The sequence below is a fragment of the Histomonas meleagridis genome (genome assembly GCF_020186115.1).
Source record: "Histomonas meleagridis strain 2922-C6/04-10x chromosome Unknown contig_15, whole genome shotgun sequence".
NCBI classification, from domain to species: domain Eukaryota; phylum Parabasalia; order Tritrichomonadida; family Dientamoebidae; genus Histomonas; species Histomonas meleagridis.
The window spans coordinates 153,367-168,298 of NW_027150778.1; the positions used below are offsets into that span (position 1 = coordinate 153,367).

Sequence of the window (14,932 nt, forward strand, 5' to 3'; positions counted from 1 at the left end):
AAGACATAAAAATTGAAGGTGGGGAATATGTTTTATTTTGTATATTTTCTGTTTATTTTTAATATTTAATACACCACTTATGCTTGCAGCTTCTCAAGATCATTTAGAAATAGTAAAATTACTTGTTGAAAATGGAGCTAATATTAATGCTGTTGATATTTATTAAATTTATTTTTCGTTTGCTTGAATAATTTTTCGTTTTAATTTGTTTTTTAAAGTTGACTTAAATTATTTCGAAATTCTTTAATGGAAGCAATTAGAAAAGGTTATAGTATTAATGTTGTTGAATATCTTATAGATGCAGGAATTGATATAAATCATAAAGATATTTTTTCTTTTTGTTTACTGTTTAATTTTATATTTTGATGTTTTATAATAATATTTAGAATTTATTTTTCTTTCTTCGAACAGCTCTTATGCACGCAGCATTAAAAAATAACACTGAAGTAATGAAAATATTATTGAAAAGGAAGGAAACTGTTGTTGATAGAAAAGTAATTGCAATATTAAAGAAAAACAATAACAATGAAATTATCCAAATGCTTGAAGATGTAAAGAAAATTTCGACAAAAGAGAAGTGCTTCATTGCATAAAAAACTAGTTTTTTCTTATTTTTATTTTTTTCAATTAATTGCGTGATAGAAAATTCTAATTATAAATTGCAAACTAATAAATTTTTATTGAGCAGATAGTGGAAGAAATTTTTAACTGTATGTTTAAAATCCGTTTATTGGAAAAAGTGACAATCACCCCTCAAAAAAATTCAGTTAAAAATGATCGTGTTTTTATTCAAAAAAAATGGAATGCCTAAAAATTCAACTTAATTCCAATTGTTCAACAAATTTAGGCATTTTACAAATACCCAAACCAGGCTATGATATTAATATTGTCCTTCCTGTTGATTCATCATTTCATTCACAAAATACAATAATGGTGCTTGAGCAGCCAACTGATGAAGAAGGCACAAATAAAACACCCAAACCTACCACAGAATATTCAGAATTCGAAGATATGATATTTCAAATTGAAGCAACAACACCAGGTATTTATGAATTTCATTTTATTCTAAATGATGAAAAAACAGATAAAGTCCATTTCCTTGTAAACCCCATTATAACTATTAATGGGAAAGAAATTCCAATAAGTGGACTTAATATTCAAACAAATTATGGAAGATGCATTGGATTAATTTTCGAATGGATTAGCAACCTTAAACCTATTTCAGAGCTTGGTTACAATATGATTCATTTACCACCATTTCAAGAACTTGGACGTCTTTCACATTATTCCATTAAAAATCAACTTCAAGTTTCCAGTCAATTATTTCCACCAGACTTTCCTGAAAACGAACGTTGGCCGCAATTTAAATCTACACTTAAACAGATTGAATCTGAACTCGGAATTGTTTTTATGTGTGATGTTTTATTAAACCATACGAATCCATTATCTAAATTTCTTAAGTCACATCCCGAATGCGGATATAATCTTGATAACACACCACATTTACGCCCTGCGTATTATGTTGATCATAAACTTGTTGAATTATCATTAATGATTGCTAATAATGAAGTCAAAGGTTTACCACCAAATTTCCAAGAAAAAGACATTGAAAAATTCCGACAATTTTTGCGTCAAAACTTTTTAAAAAGCGATTTAAAGAAATATTTGACAATTGATATCGATGAATCAATTGATCAATTATTAAATTCTAATTATGATGATTTACCTAAAGAATTTGAAATGATGAGAATGCGTTCAATTAATTGGGATGCGGCACGAAAACTTTCATTATTCCGTGAAAAAGGTATAATCGACACAAAAACATATCAAATAGGTTCAATACGAATTGACATGAATTATGCAACAGCACTTTATAAGCAAACATCAGAAATTAATACTAAAAATTTGGACGAATTTATATCAGCTATTAATATAATTAATGAGCCTTATTTAAGACATTTCGAATCAATTGTTAATGAAATTGTGGAAAATGTTACAAATGAATTTATTTATAATCGATTTTCTAAAGATGGACCAAAACTTGGACCTGTAACACGAAATACACCAATTTGTAATCGATATTTTTCCGAGATCCAAACGAATAAAGGAATGATAATCTTTGCTAATAATGGATGGATATATTCTAATGATCCAACAGAAGATTTCATACTTGAAAATAAAGAATATTATATACGTCGGAAAGTTAATATTTGGGGCGATAATGTTAAATTAAAATATGGAAATAAAAAAGAAGATAATCCATTTCTTTGGGATTATATGACTAAATATGTACAATCTATATCTGAAATAGCGCATGCTATACGTATAGATAATGCACATTCTACGTCATTAAATGTATTAAAATATATGATAAAGAAAGCTCAAAAAATTAACCCGAATATTTATGTAATGGCTGAATTATTTACTTCAAATGAAGTCGAAGATATTAAATATATAAATGAAATTGGTATTAATTCTATTCTACGTGAAGGTGGTAAAAGATCACCTAAAGATTTAATATATTTGTTATATCAATCAGGTGGTAAGCAAATAGCTGAACTTGATAATTTAGAAAACTCAAATATAATTCGACCTTTAAAACAAATTCCTGGAATTATATTCGATATAACACATGATAATGAACCGCCTAATTTTAATCCTTTAATAATAACTTCAATGATATCAATGTCTTGTTCACCTATAGCTACTAATCGAGGTTATGATGAATTATTACCTTTTGTTCCAAATGTTGTTTCTGAATTAAGAAAATATCCTATAACAAATAATTTAATTGCTTTTCAACCATTTCGAAAAATTCTGAATAATTTACATGTTGAAATGGCATTAAATAATTTGAATGAAATTTATTGTAATGTTTATGATGAAAATCTTTTATCTATTTATAGATATAATTCTAAAACTTCAGAAGGAGTTTGGGCTTTAATTAATATTGGAAAGAATAAATTAAACATAAAATCAATTCCTTTAATTGCCAATATTAATTCATTAGTTTTCGAAGGAAAAATTCTTAAAATTAAACAATTTACTGATAATAAAAATGAAAATATTAAACCAAGCGAATGTGAAATATATATAAATAAAGATATAAATAAAATTAAAAGTTGTGTAATTAAAAACAAAGAATTAAAATTTATAAATTTCGAAGGTGAAACAGTAATAATATTTAAGACTAAATTATCAAATGATATAAATAACTTATTACAAACATTCGAATATTCCAAATTATATAAAGAATTTAAAGCAAAATTAAAAACATTAAATTTAATCGATTTTACAATTCTTTTATTCCGTTGTGCAGAAGAAGAAAAAGTTACAAATGGTAAAGATTCATATGATTTTCCAAACTTTGGAAAACCTTTTTATGTAGGTACAATCGGATTAGAGACAACATTTAAATTTGCAAGTGAGTCTAACACAGGAATGAATAATTCTGTCTTTAATAATATCCGTGAAGGAGATTGGCTAATGGATTATACTTGTGATCGATTATTACAATCATCGCATTTGATACCGATTGAAACAATATTACGCAAAAAATTGGAAATATTAAAAAGTTTACCACGTTTTTATTATCCGAAATATTTCGAACGAATTATACGAGCATTAAATAATTCATCACGTGATATTATCATAACAAAATTATCAAAATTTATACAAAATGGTGATGACTTTATTAAGGCATTATCGATTACATCAATTAGTTTTTATTCACCTATAAAAGATTCACAATTAATTCATCCGAAATATTTATCATTATTTAAAAATCTTATAACAAGAACAGATTCAACATTAGCTGCAGGTTTACCACATTTCTCTACAGGTTTTATGCGAACTTGGGGAAGAGATACATTTATATCATTAAGAGGAATCTTTTTAATTACTGGAAGATTTAATGAAGCGAAAGATCAATTAATATCATTTGCTTCATGTTTACGTCATGGATTAATACCTAATTTATATGGCGAAGGTATTAATCCACGTTATAATTCACGTGATGCTACATGGTTTTTCTTACAATCATTACAAGATTATGAAACATTTACAGGCGAAAATGTTTTCCTATGGCGAATACCCAAATTATTTCCTTGTGATGATATCTTTGATTATAATAATGAATATAATAATAAGAATTATCGACCAATTGTTTATATGTATGATATTATTCAAGAGATTATGAATTCACATGGAAATGGAATACATTTTAAAGAATGGAATTCAGGAGCAAAAATCGATTCTTTAATGAGTCCGAAAGGTTTTAATATTGATATTGTAACGAATTGGAAAACTGGTTTTATACTTGGAGGTAATAATTATAACTGTGGTACTTGGATGGATAAAATGGGTTCAAGTAAAATGGCCAAAAATTTCGGTATTCCTTCAACTTCTCGTGAAGGTGCTGACATTGAAATCATTGGACTTTTACAATCAACTTTACGTTGGTTAAATGAAAGTTATAATAATGGGATCTTTAAATATAATGGTATAAATGTAGAAAATAAGTTTTATTCATGGTCAGATTGGTCAAAACTTTTAATCAATAACTTCGAAAAATGGTTTTATATACCAAAGAACACTAAAAATGATGACAAATATTACCTTAACCCCGAATTAATTAAAGTTCGCGGCGTTTATAAGGATGTAATAGGTTCAAATAATGAATCGTTTGATTATTCATTTAGACCGAATATTTGTATAGCTATGACTGTGGCGCCTGAGCTTTTCGATCCTTTGCATGCTATAAATTGTTTAGATTTAATCGAAAAGAGATTAATGGGTAAAATCGGAATGAAAACACTTGATCCGAATGATGAGAGATATAACCCTTATTATGTTAACTCCGAAGAAAACGAAAATTTCGAAACTAGTAATGGATTTAATTATCATAATGGACCGGAATGGATTTGGCCAATTGGGTATTTCTTTAGAGCTTCAATGAGATTTAGAAGAGGATTAACAGTGAAAATGAAAAAAATGTTATTAAATATTAAAAAAGAATTGTTTAATTCGTACGCAAATGGTTTGCCCGAATTAACACAAAAAAATGGCGAAAAATGTTTTGACGCATGTGATAATCAAGCGTGGTCAGTGGCAGCCGTGTTAGATATACTGTATGATTATAGTCTTTATACAGAAGATAATACAATGAGTTGGAATGATGAAGAAGAAGAATGAAAATAAAATTTGTAAATATTTTTATATGGTTTTGATATTGTTTTTTGTAAACGATTAGATGTTACAAATAATTTGTAAAATATTTTAATTTTCGTTTGCGTGAAATAAAATGTTAAAAAATAATACAAATTTTATATATTAATGATGGTACTTATGCAACCACCTGAAAGTGAAATGGATTCAGAACATTAATCAAATTATTTCTGACATTAATGATTGCAATAAATTCATTTTCCTCTAAAAATTATTGTTGTAATATTTGTTTCTAAAAGGAAGAAGGCAATACAATAGTTATTGATATGAAAACAAGTACGACACAAGCTGGATACGCTAGTAGCGAAACCCCAAAATTAATTCCAACATTATTTGGATATGCAAAATTTGATTTTTTAAAAAAACATGATCCTGTTTATTACTTTGGAAAGGATGCCATAGATAAAGCTGGAGTGTGCATATTTCATCGTCCAATTCAAGATGGGTATATTAATAATTGGGGTGATTTTGAAAAATTCTTAATTTTTCGTTCGGCAAAATAAATTCCAATCCATCCGAACAACCAGTATTTGTTACAGAAGCTCCTGGAAATTCGAAGGATAACAGAGAAAAACTTATCCAAATTATTTTTGAAACGTTTAACACACCATCATTTTTTACTCACTCTCAAGGTGTACTTCCAATTTATGCCACTAACAGTAGTACAGGGCTTGTTTTTGATAATAATGATTTCAGTTGTTTTACATTGATACACAAAGGTCAACCATCCAGCCTTATTATAAACAAAAAGCTTTCCAGCCAAAGCATTTTTGATTATTTCAAAAATCTTGTTAAAATGAACGATTTATTTTATTTCTCAAAATTCTATGAACATTTCTTAACGACATCAAAAACAAATAGTTTTATTTTGCTTATGATTATGAATCTGTGCTTCAAAAGTATTCTTCTCATCAATATGATATTCAAATTGAATATCCCGATGAATCAATGAATACATTTTCGGATCAGGTTTTTACAGCACCTGAACTTCTCTTTAAACCCGAACTAAACGGAATTAAATCCGATAGTATCCCTAAGACTATATATGAAACCATCATGAAAAGTAACATCGAAAACAAAAACGAACTATTTTCAAACATTGTCATCTCAGGAGAAATGACACTGTTAAAAGGTTTCCCTGAGCGACTCGAGAAAGAAATTTCGGATTTGGCGCCATCAGCGAACGTTAAAATCAGTTTACCGCCAAAAAAACAACATATAACATGTAAAGGAGCAGCTGAAGAATTTAAGCAAATGTTAATTACAAGAAAAGAATATGATGAAAATGGACCTGAAATAATTAATATGAAATGCCCTATGATAGAATGCTCAAAGTTATAGTTAAATGTAAGGAATAATACTTTTTGTGTTTTAAAACATTTTCATGATTAATGTTTAACTTTTATAAAAATATAAGAATTATAAAGTTGCTTATTAATGTTATTGCTTATGACAATTCTCACCTGTTCATAATTTAGTTATTTCCAGAAGTTTAACTATTTCTATATGACCATTTTTAGATGCAAAAATAAGTGCTGTTTTAAATAATTCAAATAATTTCCAAATATTATTTTGAAATAGAAAATTATTAAAATAAATTATAAATAAAACAAATAAATATCTTTAGCATTAATATCAATATCTTTTTGTTCAAGAAGTAATTTAACGATTTCTGTATGACCATTCCAAGATGCTTTCATAAGTGCTGTCCAAAATAATTTAAATAATTTCCAAATATTATTTTGAAATAGAAAATTATTAAAATAAATTATAAATAAAACAAATAAATATCTTTAGCATTAATATCAATATCTTTTTGTTCAAGAAGTAATTTAACGATTTCTGTATGACCATTCCAAGATGCTTTCATAAGTGCTGTCCAAAATAATTTAAATAATTTCCAAATATTATTTTGAAATACCAAATTATTAAAATAAATATTAAATAAAACAAATAAATATCTTTAGCATTAAAATCAATTCCTTCTTGTTCAAGAAGTAATTTAACAGTTTCTATGTAACCGTTTGTAGATGCCCAAATAAGTGCTGTATAAAATAATTTAAATAATTTCCAAATATTATTTTGAAATATTAAATTATTAAAATAAATTTTAAATAAAACAAATAAATATCTTTCGCATTAAAATCAATTCCTTCTTGTTCAAGAAGTAATTTAACGATTTCTGTAAAGTCAAGTGAAGATGCAATAATAAGTTCTGTTTGAAATATTCTGAATAATTCCCAAATATTATTTCAAAATATTAAAATACTATTATAAATATGAAATAAAACTAATAAATATCTTTAGCATTGATATCAATTCCTTTTTGTTCTAAAATATATTTAACAATTTCATAATTACTCGATGTACATGGAAAAAAAGCATGACTTGGAATTTGATATTTTTTAGTAAAATATTTAAACAAAAATATATTTCGAACAAGTAATGATGCAATATCATTAATTTTCATTCCTTTTTCAATTAAAAATGTTAAAATATCATAATTATGAAATAAAATACATGTTTCCCCAATATATTTTAATTTTTGTATTTCATATGTTTTTTTTTTTTTCATAAAGATAATGGAACATATCATTTTTATGAAATTCAATTGTGCGAAAATACGCACTATTGAATGATGAATGACTTTGCATACATAAATGAATAATTTCAAGATTTCCTCCTAAAATTGCATATGAACCTGTGTGTGTTATATCCGAACCATTAATTACTAAGAATTTAAAACATTTAATTGATCCAAAAAATGCTGCATAGTTAACAAGTGTAACATCAGATTTGTTAATAAATGAATTTATTTCATAAATTGATGGTTCAATTCTTTGATTAAAATCAAAATTTGGTTGTGATGATATTTCTTGAAGTTTTTCTATTTCATCATTTCGGATTATTTTTGCAATTTCATTGGGATTAACCATTTCATGGATAAATTTCTTATGAAGTTCCCAATCATTCTTTGATAGCTCTTCGTAGTTTTCCATAATTTTTTCGAAATAAAAATCTCCTTCCATTTCTTTAATTGTTTCATCTGATAGAAGATGTATAAAATAGGGGCTGTAAACATTTTGAATAATTTTTGGATCAAGAATATTACGTTCAATCATGTTTTCAATAAAATAATTTGATTTAGGACTGTTTTCCGGAAGTAGAAAATCTGTGAATACAGAAAAAATTTTTGAATCGATTTTATTGTCCTCTTCAAACGTTTCAATTTCCTTCATAAAATCCAAATATATATCAGCCTTATAATTTTTTATAGTGATTACTATATATATCATTTGACAAATTATTAGATTTAGTGAGTATGGGAAATTATTATTAAATATTTTAATTATTGAATTAGCTGATTCAATGATATTTTCTTCATTCAATTCAAAAATTATATTTTTAATTGATAGTAATGTTTCCCATTCATCTTGGTCTTGATTTGGTGTCATTTGTGAGTTTTGTTTCTCTAATGATATCATTATAATCAATTAATGAAATAAACTTTAGAAATTAAGACGTTTATATTTTACGAAAAGTCTTTGGCTGGCAAGAAGCAGTTTATTTCAAATTTCAGAGAAAGGCTGTTTTGTCATTTCACTTTGATGTCAAACCCACGCGTTTACTTCGATGTTTCAATCGGTGGACAACCAGCCGGCCGCATTGTCTTTGAGCTTTTTGCTGACGTTGTTCCAAGAACAGCAGAAAACTTCCGTTGCCTTTGCACTGGCGAAAAAAGCACTCCATCAAAGAAACTCTCATATAAGGGCTGTGTCTTCCATAGAATCATCCCTAACTTCATGATCCAAGGTGGTGATTTCACAAGAGGAAATGGAACAGGTGGTGAATCAATCTATGGATCCAAATTCGCAGATGAAAACTTCAAGCTCAAGCACACCGGCCCAGGAATTCTTTCCATGGCTAACGCTGGACCAAACACCAACGGTTCACAATTCTTCATCACAACAGTTAAGACTGATTGGCTTGATGGAAAGCATGTTGTCTTCGGCAAAGTTGTTGAAGGTATGAACGTTGTCAAAGAACTCGAAAGACAAGGCTCACAATCTGGTAAAACAAGCAAGCAATGCATCATTTCTGATTGTGGTCAACTTTAAGTAAATCACCAGCAGACCTTAAAATCTTTTTTTTTTTTGATAGAAGCTGTTATTTTTTAAAATAAATGTTTATTGGTTTTGCTCATTGCTGCAAAGACTAATTACATGTTCTTAATTTTACGATATATGACTTTAATCATTGGAATCAAACTGTAGGATAGCATTAGAAACTTGATTCACAAAAATGAAAGTATGACTGATTTATCGAAAACAATTTTTTTTTGATTGTTAAAGGTTACCTTTTTAACAAGAAAACTTTATGTCTTATAATTAAAGTTCCCTAAAATAATTTGGATTAAAGTAGAAAATTTAAATTTAAAAGCGTTTGGAAAACTTTGTTCGTTAAAAAACGTTATTACCAGAATGGAAGAACAAGAAAAACCAGAAAATAAAAACAACAAGCAGAATGAAAATAACCAAGAAGAAGAATTTTCACCATATATGCTCCTACCAGATAATGGATCTTCAGATATGATTTTGTTAGTTGAAGATTCAGAAAATGATGAAGGATGTGAAATCAAAGAAAAGAAACTCTTAAATATCAAATCACAAAAAGAGTCAAAGGTGTGTATTCTTTTATAACTATTTTTGTTTTAAATTTAAAAGATTATTTAAACATGCTTTATAAAGCATGAGCTCAATGTTAAAAATTGCGTTACGTGTTTATATATCTTGTTTTTATTGAGATTTTTTTTGAAAAAAAAAAAAAACCTAAGTAATTACTTTTTTTAAAAAAATAGTAATCTGATAATTACTTTTTTTAAAGAAATTATTGTTCATAAAAAAAAAAAAAAAAAAAACTTAGGATCCTCTAATAGTAAATGTGTTATTTTTGTATAAGTTAATATTTTATATTTGTTGGCAGAACGTTCCAAAAAACGCTATCTGATATAAGGTGATGTGAAATTGAGTGATTATTGATCGTTATTTCCAATGGAGCCAAAATTCGAAGAAGTACTCGAAAAAGAATATCCACATCTCAAAGACAAAATTTATGTCGACTATGCTGGTTCAATGGTTATGTGTAAATCCCAAACAAAACTATTAGCGGAATTAACAGCTGATTGTCATGCAAATCCACATTCCAGTGGACAAATTTCTCAACCAATATCAGACATGGAAGATCTTAGGTCCGTTGTATGTAATGTTCTTGGTACTAATCCAGGTGTTTATTCTGTAATTTTTACCCAAAATGCCTCACACTCAATTCATATTATTGGGGAATTATTTAAATGGGACGCCACCACCAAGTTTTCGTATTTATATGATAATCATAATAGTATTTTTGGTCTTCGAAGTTTTGCTGAAAGTCATAATACAAATGTTGAATGTGTTTTTGATTTTCCTACTAAGGATCCAAACCACCACCGCCAAGTCTTTGCATATCCATATCAATCCAATTTTAGTGGTCATAAGTATCCTTTATCATGGATTCCCAAATTCCAAGAAGATGATGGCATAGTAATTTTTGATGCCGCCGCTTCCACTGTACCTGATCTTTCCACCTATAAACCCGATTTTATAGTACTTTCTCTTCTCAAATTAACGGGCGCGCATGGCGGAGTCCTTTTAGTTCGACGGGATAGGGTTCATTTACTTAACGATGCGCATCCTGCGGGTGGCACAGTTCTATTTTCATGTGCACGTAGTGGCGAATATAAACTTTTACCATTTCTTCATCAACAACTTGAAGCAGGTACACCTTCGTACATAGACTTAGCGCTCTCACTTGAAGGCTTTCGAGTCCGTCGCTTACTTGGAACCGAACAAGCAATATCACAACGTGTGACTGAAATATCGGATTATTTTGCATCGGAACTTGAAAAAATGGAACATTCCAACGGACGGAAACTTGCCACGTTTGCTCCTCCGAGAGAAAAAGGCGATGGCGGAACAATTTCATTTAATCTCTATGGAACGAAAGGCGAATTATTAAGTCATTATGATATCCAATTTTGTTTTTCCGTGTTCGAAGTCATTGCGCGCTTTGGTGGGCATTGTAATCCTGGAGCAGGTTTTACGTCATTAGGATGGAAGCCAGAAGAGATCGCAGCATTAGGGAATGAGAATGAGAAAAGAGGAAAATGTATTTCTAATTTATGCACAATATCATCAAGACCTGTTGGAACTATTCGTATTTCATTTGGTGCCACGAGTACAATGAATGATGCGGAACGTCTTTTATCATTAATTAAGCAACAATTTCTAAATGATGGACCTTGTCCACCAGTTGGAAAGATTGTGTTACCATTAAAGATAATGAAAATATTCGTGTTTCCAATTGTCGGAGCTTTAGGCTTCGAAACTAACAATTGGGAAATTTCGGATTATGGACTTAAATATGATCGCGTATGGAAACTTGTCGGCCCCGATGGTAACTTAGCAGCCACGACACATTTGACGCGTTTAATGTCACTTTATGCAAGTATTGATGAAGATAACAATGAACTTATCCTTAAATGTAATGACAAATCACTTAAAGTCAAAATTAATGACTTTAAACAAAACGAAAACGCACCAGATCGAGTTAAAGAACAAGGTTTAGTATACGATGAAAGTGTAAGCGACTTCTTGTTCGATTGCTTGGGCCGATATTTGTACTTGGTCAAGGTCAAAAGTCGTGAAGAAGGAAGAATGGCATTTTCGGCAATCACTTATGAAAGCTTGAAATTCCTTGGAGACGATTTCGACTTGTTAAGGTTTAGAGCGAATTTGATCCTTTCGGGCGCGCCTGCGTTCACTGAAGAAGGTACACTCGACGGAAAGTTGTGTTTGCATGGATTGGAGATCGATAAATGGAAATGGAGAATCATATGCATGACAACTTCTATCAACCCAAAGGACCAAAGGATATTAAGAGAGCCTTTGAAGAAATTAACATACGAAAGAGGCAGAAATGGAGCTGTGACTTTCGGAGTGCTATTTAACGTTGATTGCCAAAAGAAAACTTATACGTTATCAACTGGAGAAGAAATAAATTACAAAGATAAATAAAAATTAGTTAAATAAATATATTTATTATAATAATATTATAATGTGTTATAGTTAAATAAATAATATCATAATGTGTTATAGTTATATAAATAATATTATAATATGTTATAGTTATATAAATAATATTATTATAATATGCTTTTATTATATGTATTTATGGATTTCTTGGAGTATTTCGAAAGTTTTGCCAAATTCTCACCGGGATTTTTGACAGAATTCAATTCAATTCTGTAAAAAATGAAACTTTTTTATACAAACCGTCAAAACATAATTTTTGTACGAATTTTGACGGTTAGAATCATTTATAAATGAGACGCCTTTTCGGAAGAAAGAAAGAAGTTCCACAAGGTCCATCACTCCAAGAAACTTCAGAACAACTTGGTGCAAAAAGTTCGCATATGGATAAAGAAATTAATGAAATTAACGTGAAATTGGCAAAGATCACAAGGGATATGAAAAACCCTGCAAACAAGGGAAGACAAGCTGCTTTGAAAAGACAAGCAATGATGCTTCTTAAGCGTAGGAAGATGCTTGAAGCACACCAAAATACTTTGGAAGGACAAAGATTCAATCTTGACCAAATCTCTTTCACCCAAGATCAAATCCAAACAACAATTCAAACAGCCAACACAATGAAGTCCACTGCTCAAACAATGAAAAAGCAAATGAAACAAATTTCAATCGAAGGTGTTGAAGATACAATGTTTGACATGGAGGACATGCTTGAGGATGCAAACGAAATTAGTGGATTACTTGCCGGTGGTATCGGTGAACAATATGATGAAGGAGATCTTGAAGCTGAACTTGATGGACTAATGGAAGGAGATGACTTCTCTCTTGAAGGACTTGAAGGAGACACAGAAGCAACGACTTCAACTGAAGCAGAAACTGAGCCACCAACAATTACATTCTAAATTATCATTTTCATTTAATTTTTCTATTAAAATCAATATTTTTATTTGGTTGCAATGAAATTTTCTTTAAATTTATTTTGCTAATAACATTTTTTCAAGAAAATGTTCAAATATAATTTTATCAAATTACATAATAATATTTTATGAATACAAAAAATGAAAGCACACTGTTGTTCATATGATAGTTTTCATGACTTAATAAGAAGAATTGCTTGGTGTGTTACAGAAAAATAAAAATGTTTTCCTAAATCAAAAAGTGCTTTTTGTTGAATGGTTTATTCTTAAGTTGAAGCAAACTAAAAAATTGGTTTGTAAAAATGAATTCTTCCATAACTTTCTCTTTAAACATAAACAAAAGGTTATCATCCATCCATAGGAGCGAAGAAAGAATTAAGGAATTGTTGGCATTGGATCTTGCTTTTATACAGAATATTTCATCTCCAAAATTAGAACTAAGCATGCAAAAAACAGAAAATCAAAACATTAAAAAATGGAAGTCTTGGATGATTAGACAAAAGCTTATTGAAAATAAAGCAGCTTTTGTTATTCAATCATTTTGGAAATGTACTAAAATCAATATTAACAAAGATCTCCCAGTGGATTTGAAGCCAATTTTAATGAAAAATGGTAACGAATTTCAAATTATTGAGTTAAATGGAATATTTGATATAGGTGATCAAATTACTAAAAATACATTAGATGAAATTTTGTCAATATCGGGAGATTATGAAGAAAATGATGAAGAGTATAATAGTTTAACTTAGCGTTTTCAATAAAAATATTTATATACAAACAAATTTATAATCTTTTCTCAATATATTTTGATTTTCTCAGATTAAGTAACACTAAGTAGAATATTTTATGCGAGTAATAATTAATCACTAATATTAGTTTTATATAAAACATATGTATTATAAAATTAAAATTCTCTTGCTGTTACAATTTAAGTCATGAAAAACAATAATAAATATGGATTTTAATTATTGCTTTTTTTAATGTCTTCTTATTAAAACTCGAGTCAAAGAAGTAATAACAACAAAATTATAGAACAAAATCCTTTACACTCATGAGTTTGAAAATAAAAAATCAAAAAAATTCTTTCCGATACGGGGAGTCGAACCCCGCTCCCGTGGATGAAAACCACATATCCTAACCGATGAACGATATCGGAAGTTCATTTACATCAAATATTTTCGCATAAATTATTAACTTTTACAGGATCAGATGAACTTAAGAAACGCTTCACCTTTAGTTTTTCCTGTTTTTGTTCAAAGGCCACACATCGAAATATTTCCAAGAGGATCTAAGAATAACTCAATGCCAATGCTATCCTTAATGAATCGAAATGGATTTTTGAGGTTTTTGAATGATTGCTCAACATCAAAAATTGATCTCGATATCCCTGAATTGACAAAGGAAGAGGCATTAAGGGAAACAGACGAACTAGCTCCGAAATATGAGTTACTACCAGAGAACATTAAACAGAAAATAAAGAAATATGTGGAAACAAAATTGGAGAAATTAACGAATTTGAATCTTTTTGCTGTAATTTTGTAAAAATTCATTTGTAACTGATAACATATGGTTTATCATATATAATATATATTCTTTAAAACGACATACGCAGAATGAAAAATAAAATTGATGAAATCTGAAAAAATCAATTATAACATTTGCTGC

At 28.6% G+C, this 14,932-nt stretch overlaps 4 protein-coding genes across 4 annotated transcripts; all 4 read left to right on the forward strand.

Moving 5' to 3' along the window:
* Positions 1-930: 930 nt before the first annotated feature.
* GO595_001759 (Glycogen debranching enzyme) lies at positions 931-5,193 on the forward strand (the record flags this gene model as incomplete). The annotated part of the gene is made up of 2 exons (XM_067914593.1): positions 931-2,345; positions 3,798-5,193. 2 exons carry the CDS (start codon positions 931-933, stop codon positions 5,191-5,193), a joined length of 2,811 nt encoding a protein of 936 aa, XP_067778008.1.
* A 3,641-nt stretch (positions 5,194-8,834) lies between these two features.
* GO595_001760 (peptidyl-prolyl cis-trans isomerase) lies at positions 8,835-9,344 on the forward strand (the record flags this gene model as incomplete). The annotated part of the gene is made up of 1 exon (XM_067914594.1): positions 8,835-9,344. The coding sequence occupies one exon, from the start codon at positions 8,835-8,837 to the stop codon at positions 9,342-9,344; it is 510 nt and encodes a 169-aa protein (XP_067778009.1).
* A 933-nt stretch (positions 9,345-10,277) lies between these two features.
* GO595_001761 (MOSC N-terminal beta barrel domain containing protein) lies at positions 10,278-12,338 on the forward strand (the record flags this gene model as incomplete). Its single annotated transcript, XM_067914595.1, has 1 exon — positions 10,278-12,338. The coding sequence occupies one exon, from the start codon at positions 10,278-10,280 to the stop codon at positions 12,336-12,338; it is 2,061 nt and encodes a 686-aa protein (XP_067778010.1).
* A 308-nt stretch (positions 12,339-12,646) lies between these two features.
* On the forward strand, positions 12,647-13,252 carry GO595_001762 (Charged multivesicular body protein 5; the record flags this gene model as incomplete). Its single annotated transcript, XM_067914596.1, has 1 exon — positions 12,647-13,252. The coding sequence occupies one exon, from the start codon at positions 12,647-12,649 to the stop codon at positions 13,250-13,252; it is 606 nt and encodes a 201-aa protein (XP_067778011.1).
* Between the last annotated feature and the right edge of the window lie 1,680 nt (positions 13,253-14,932).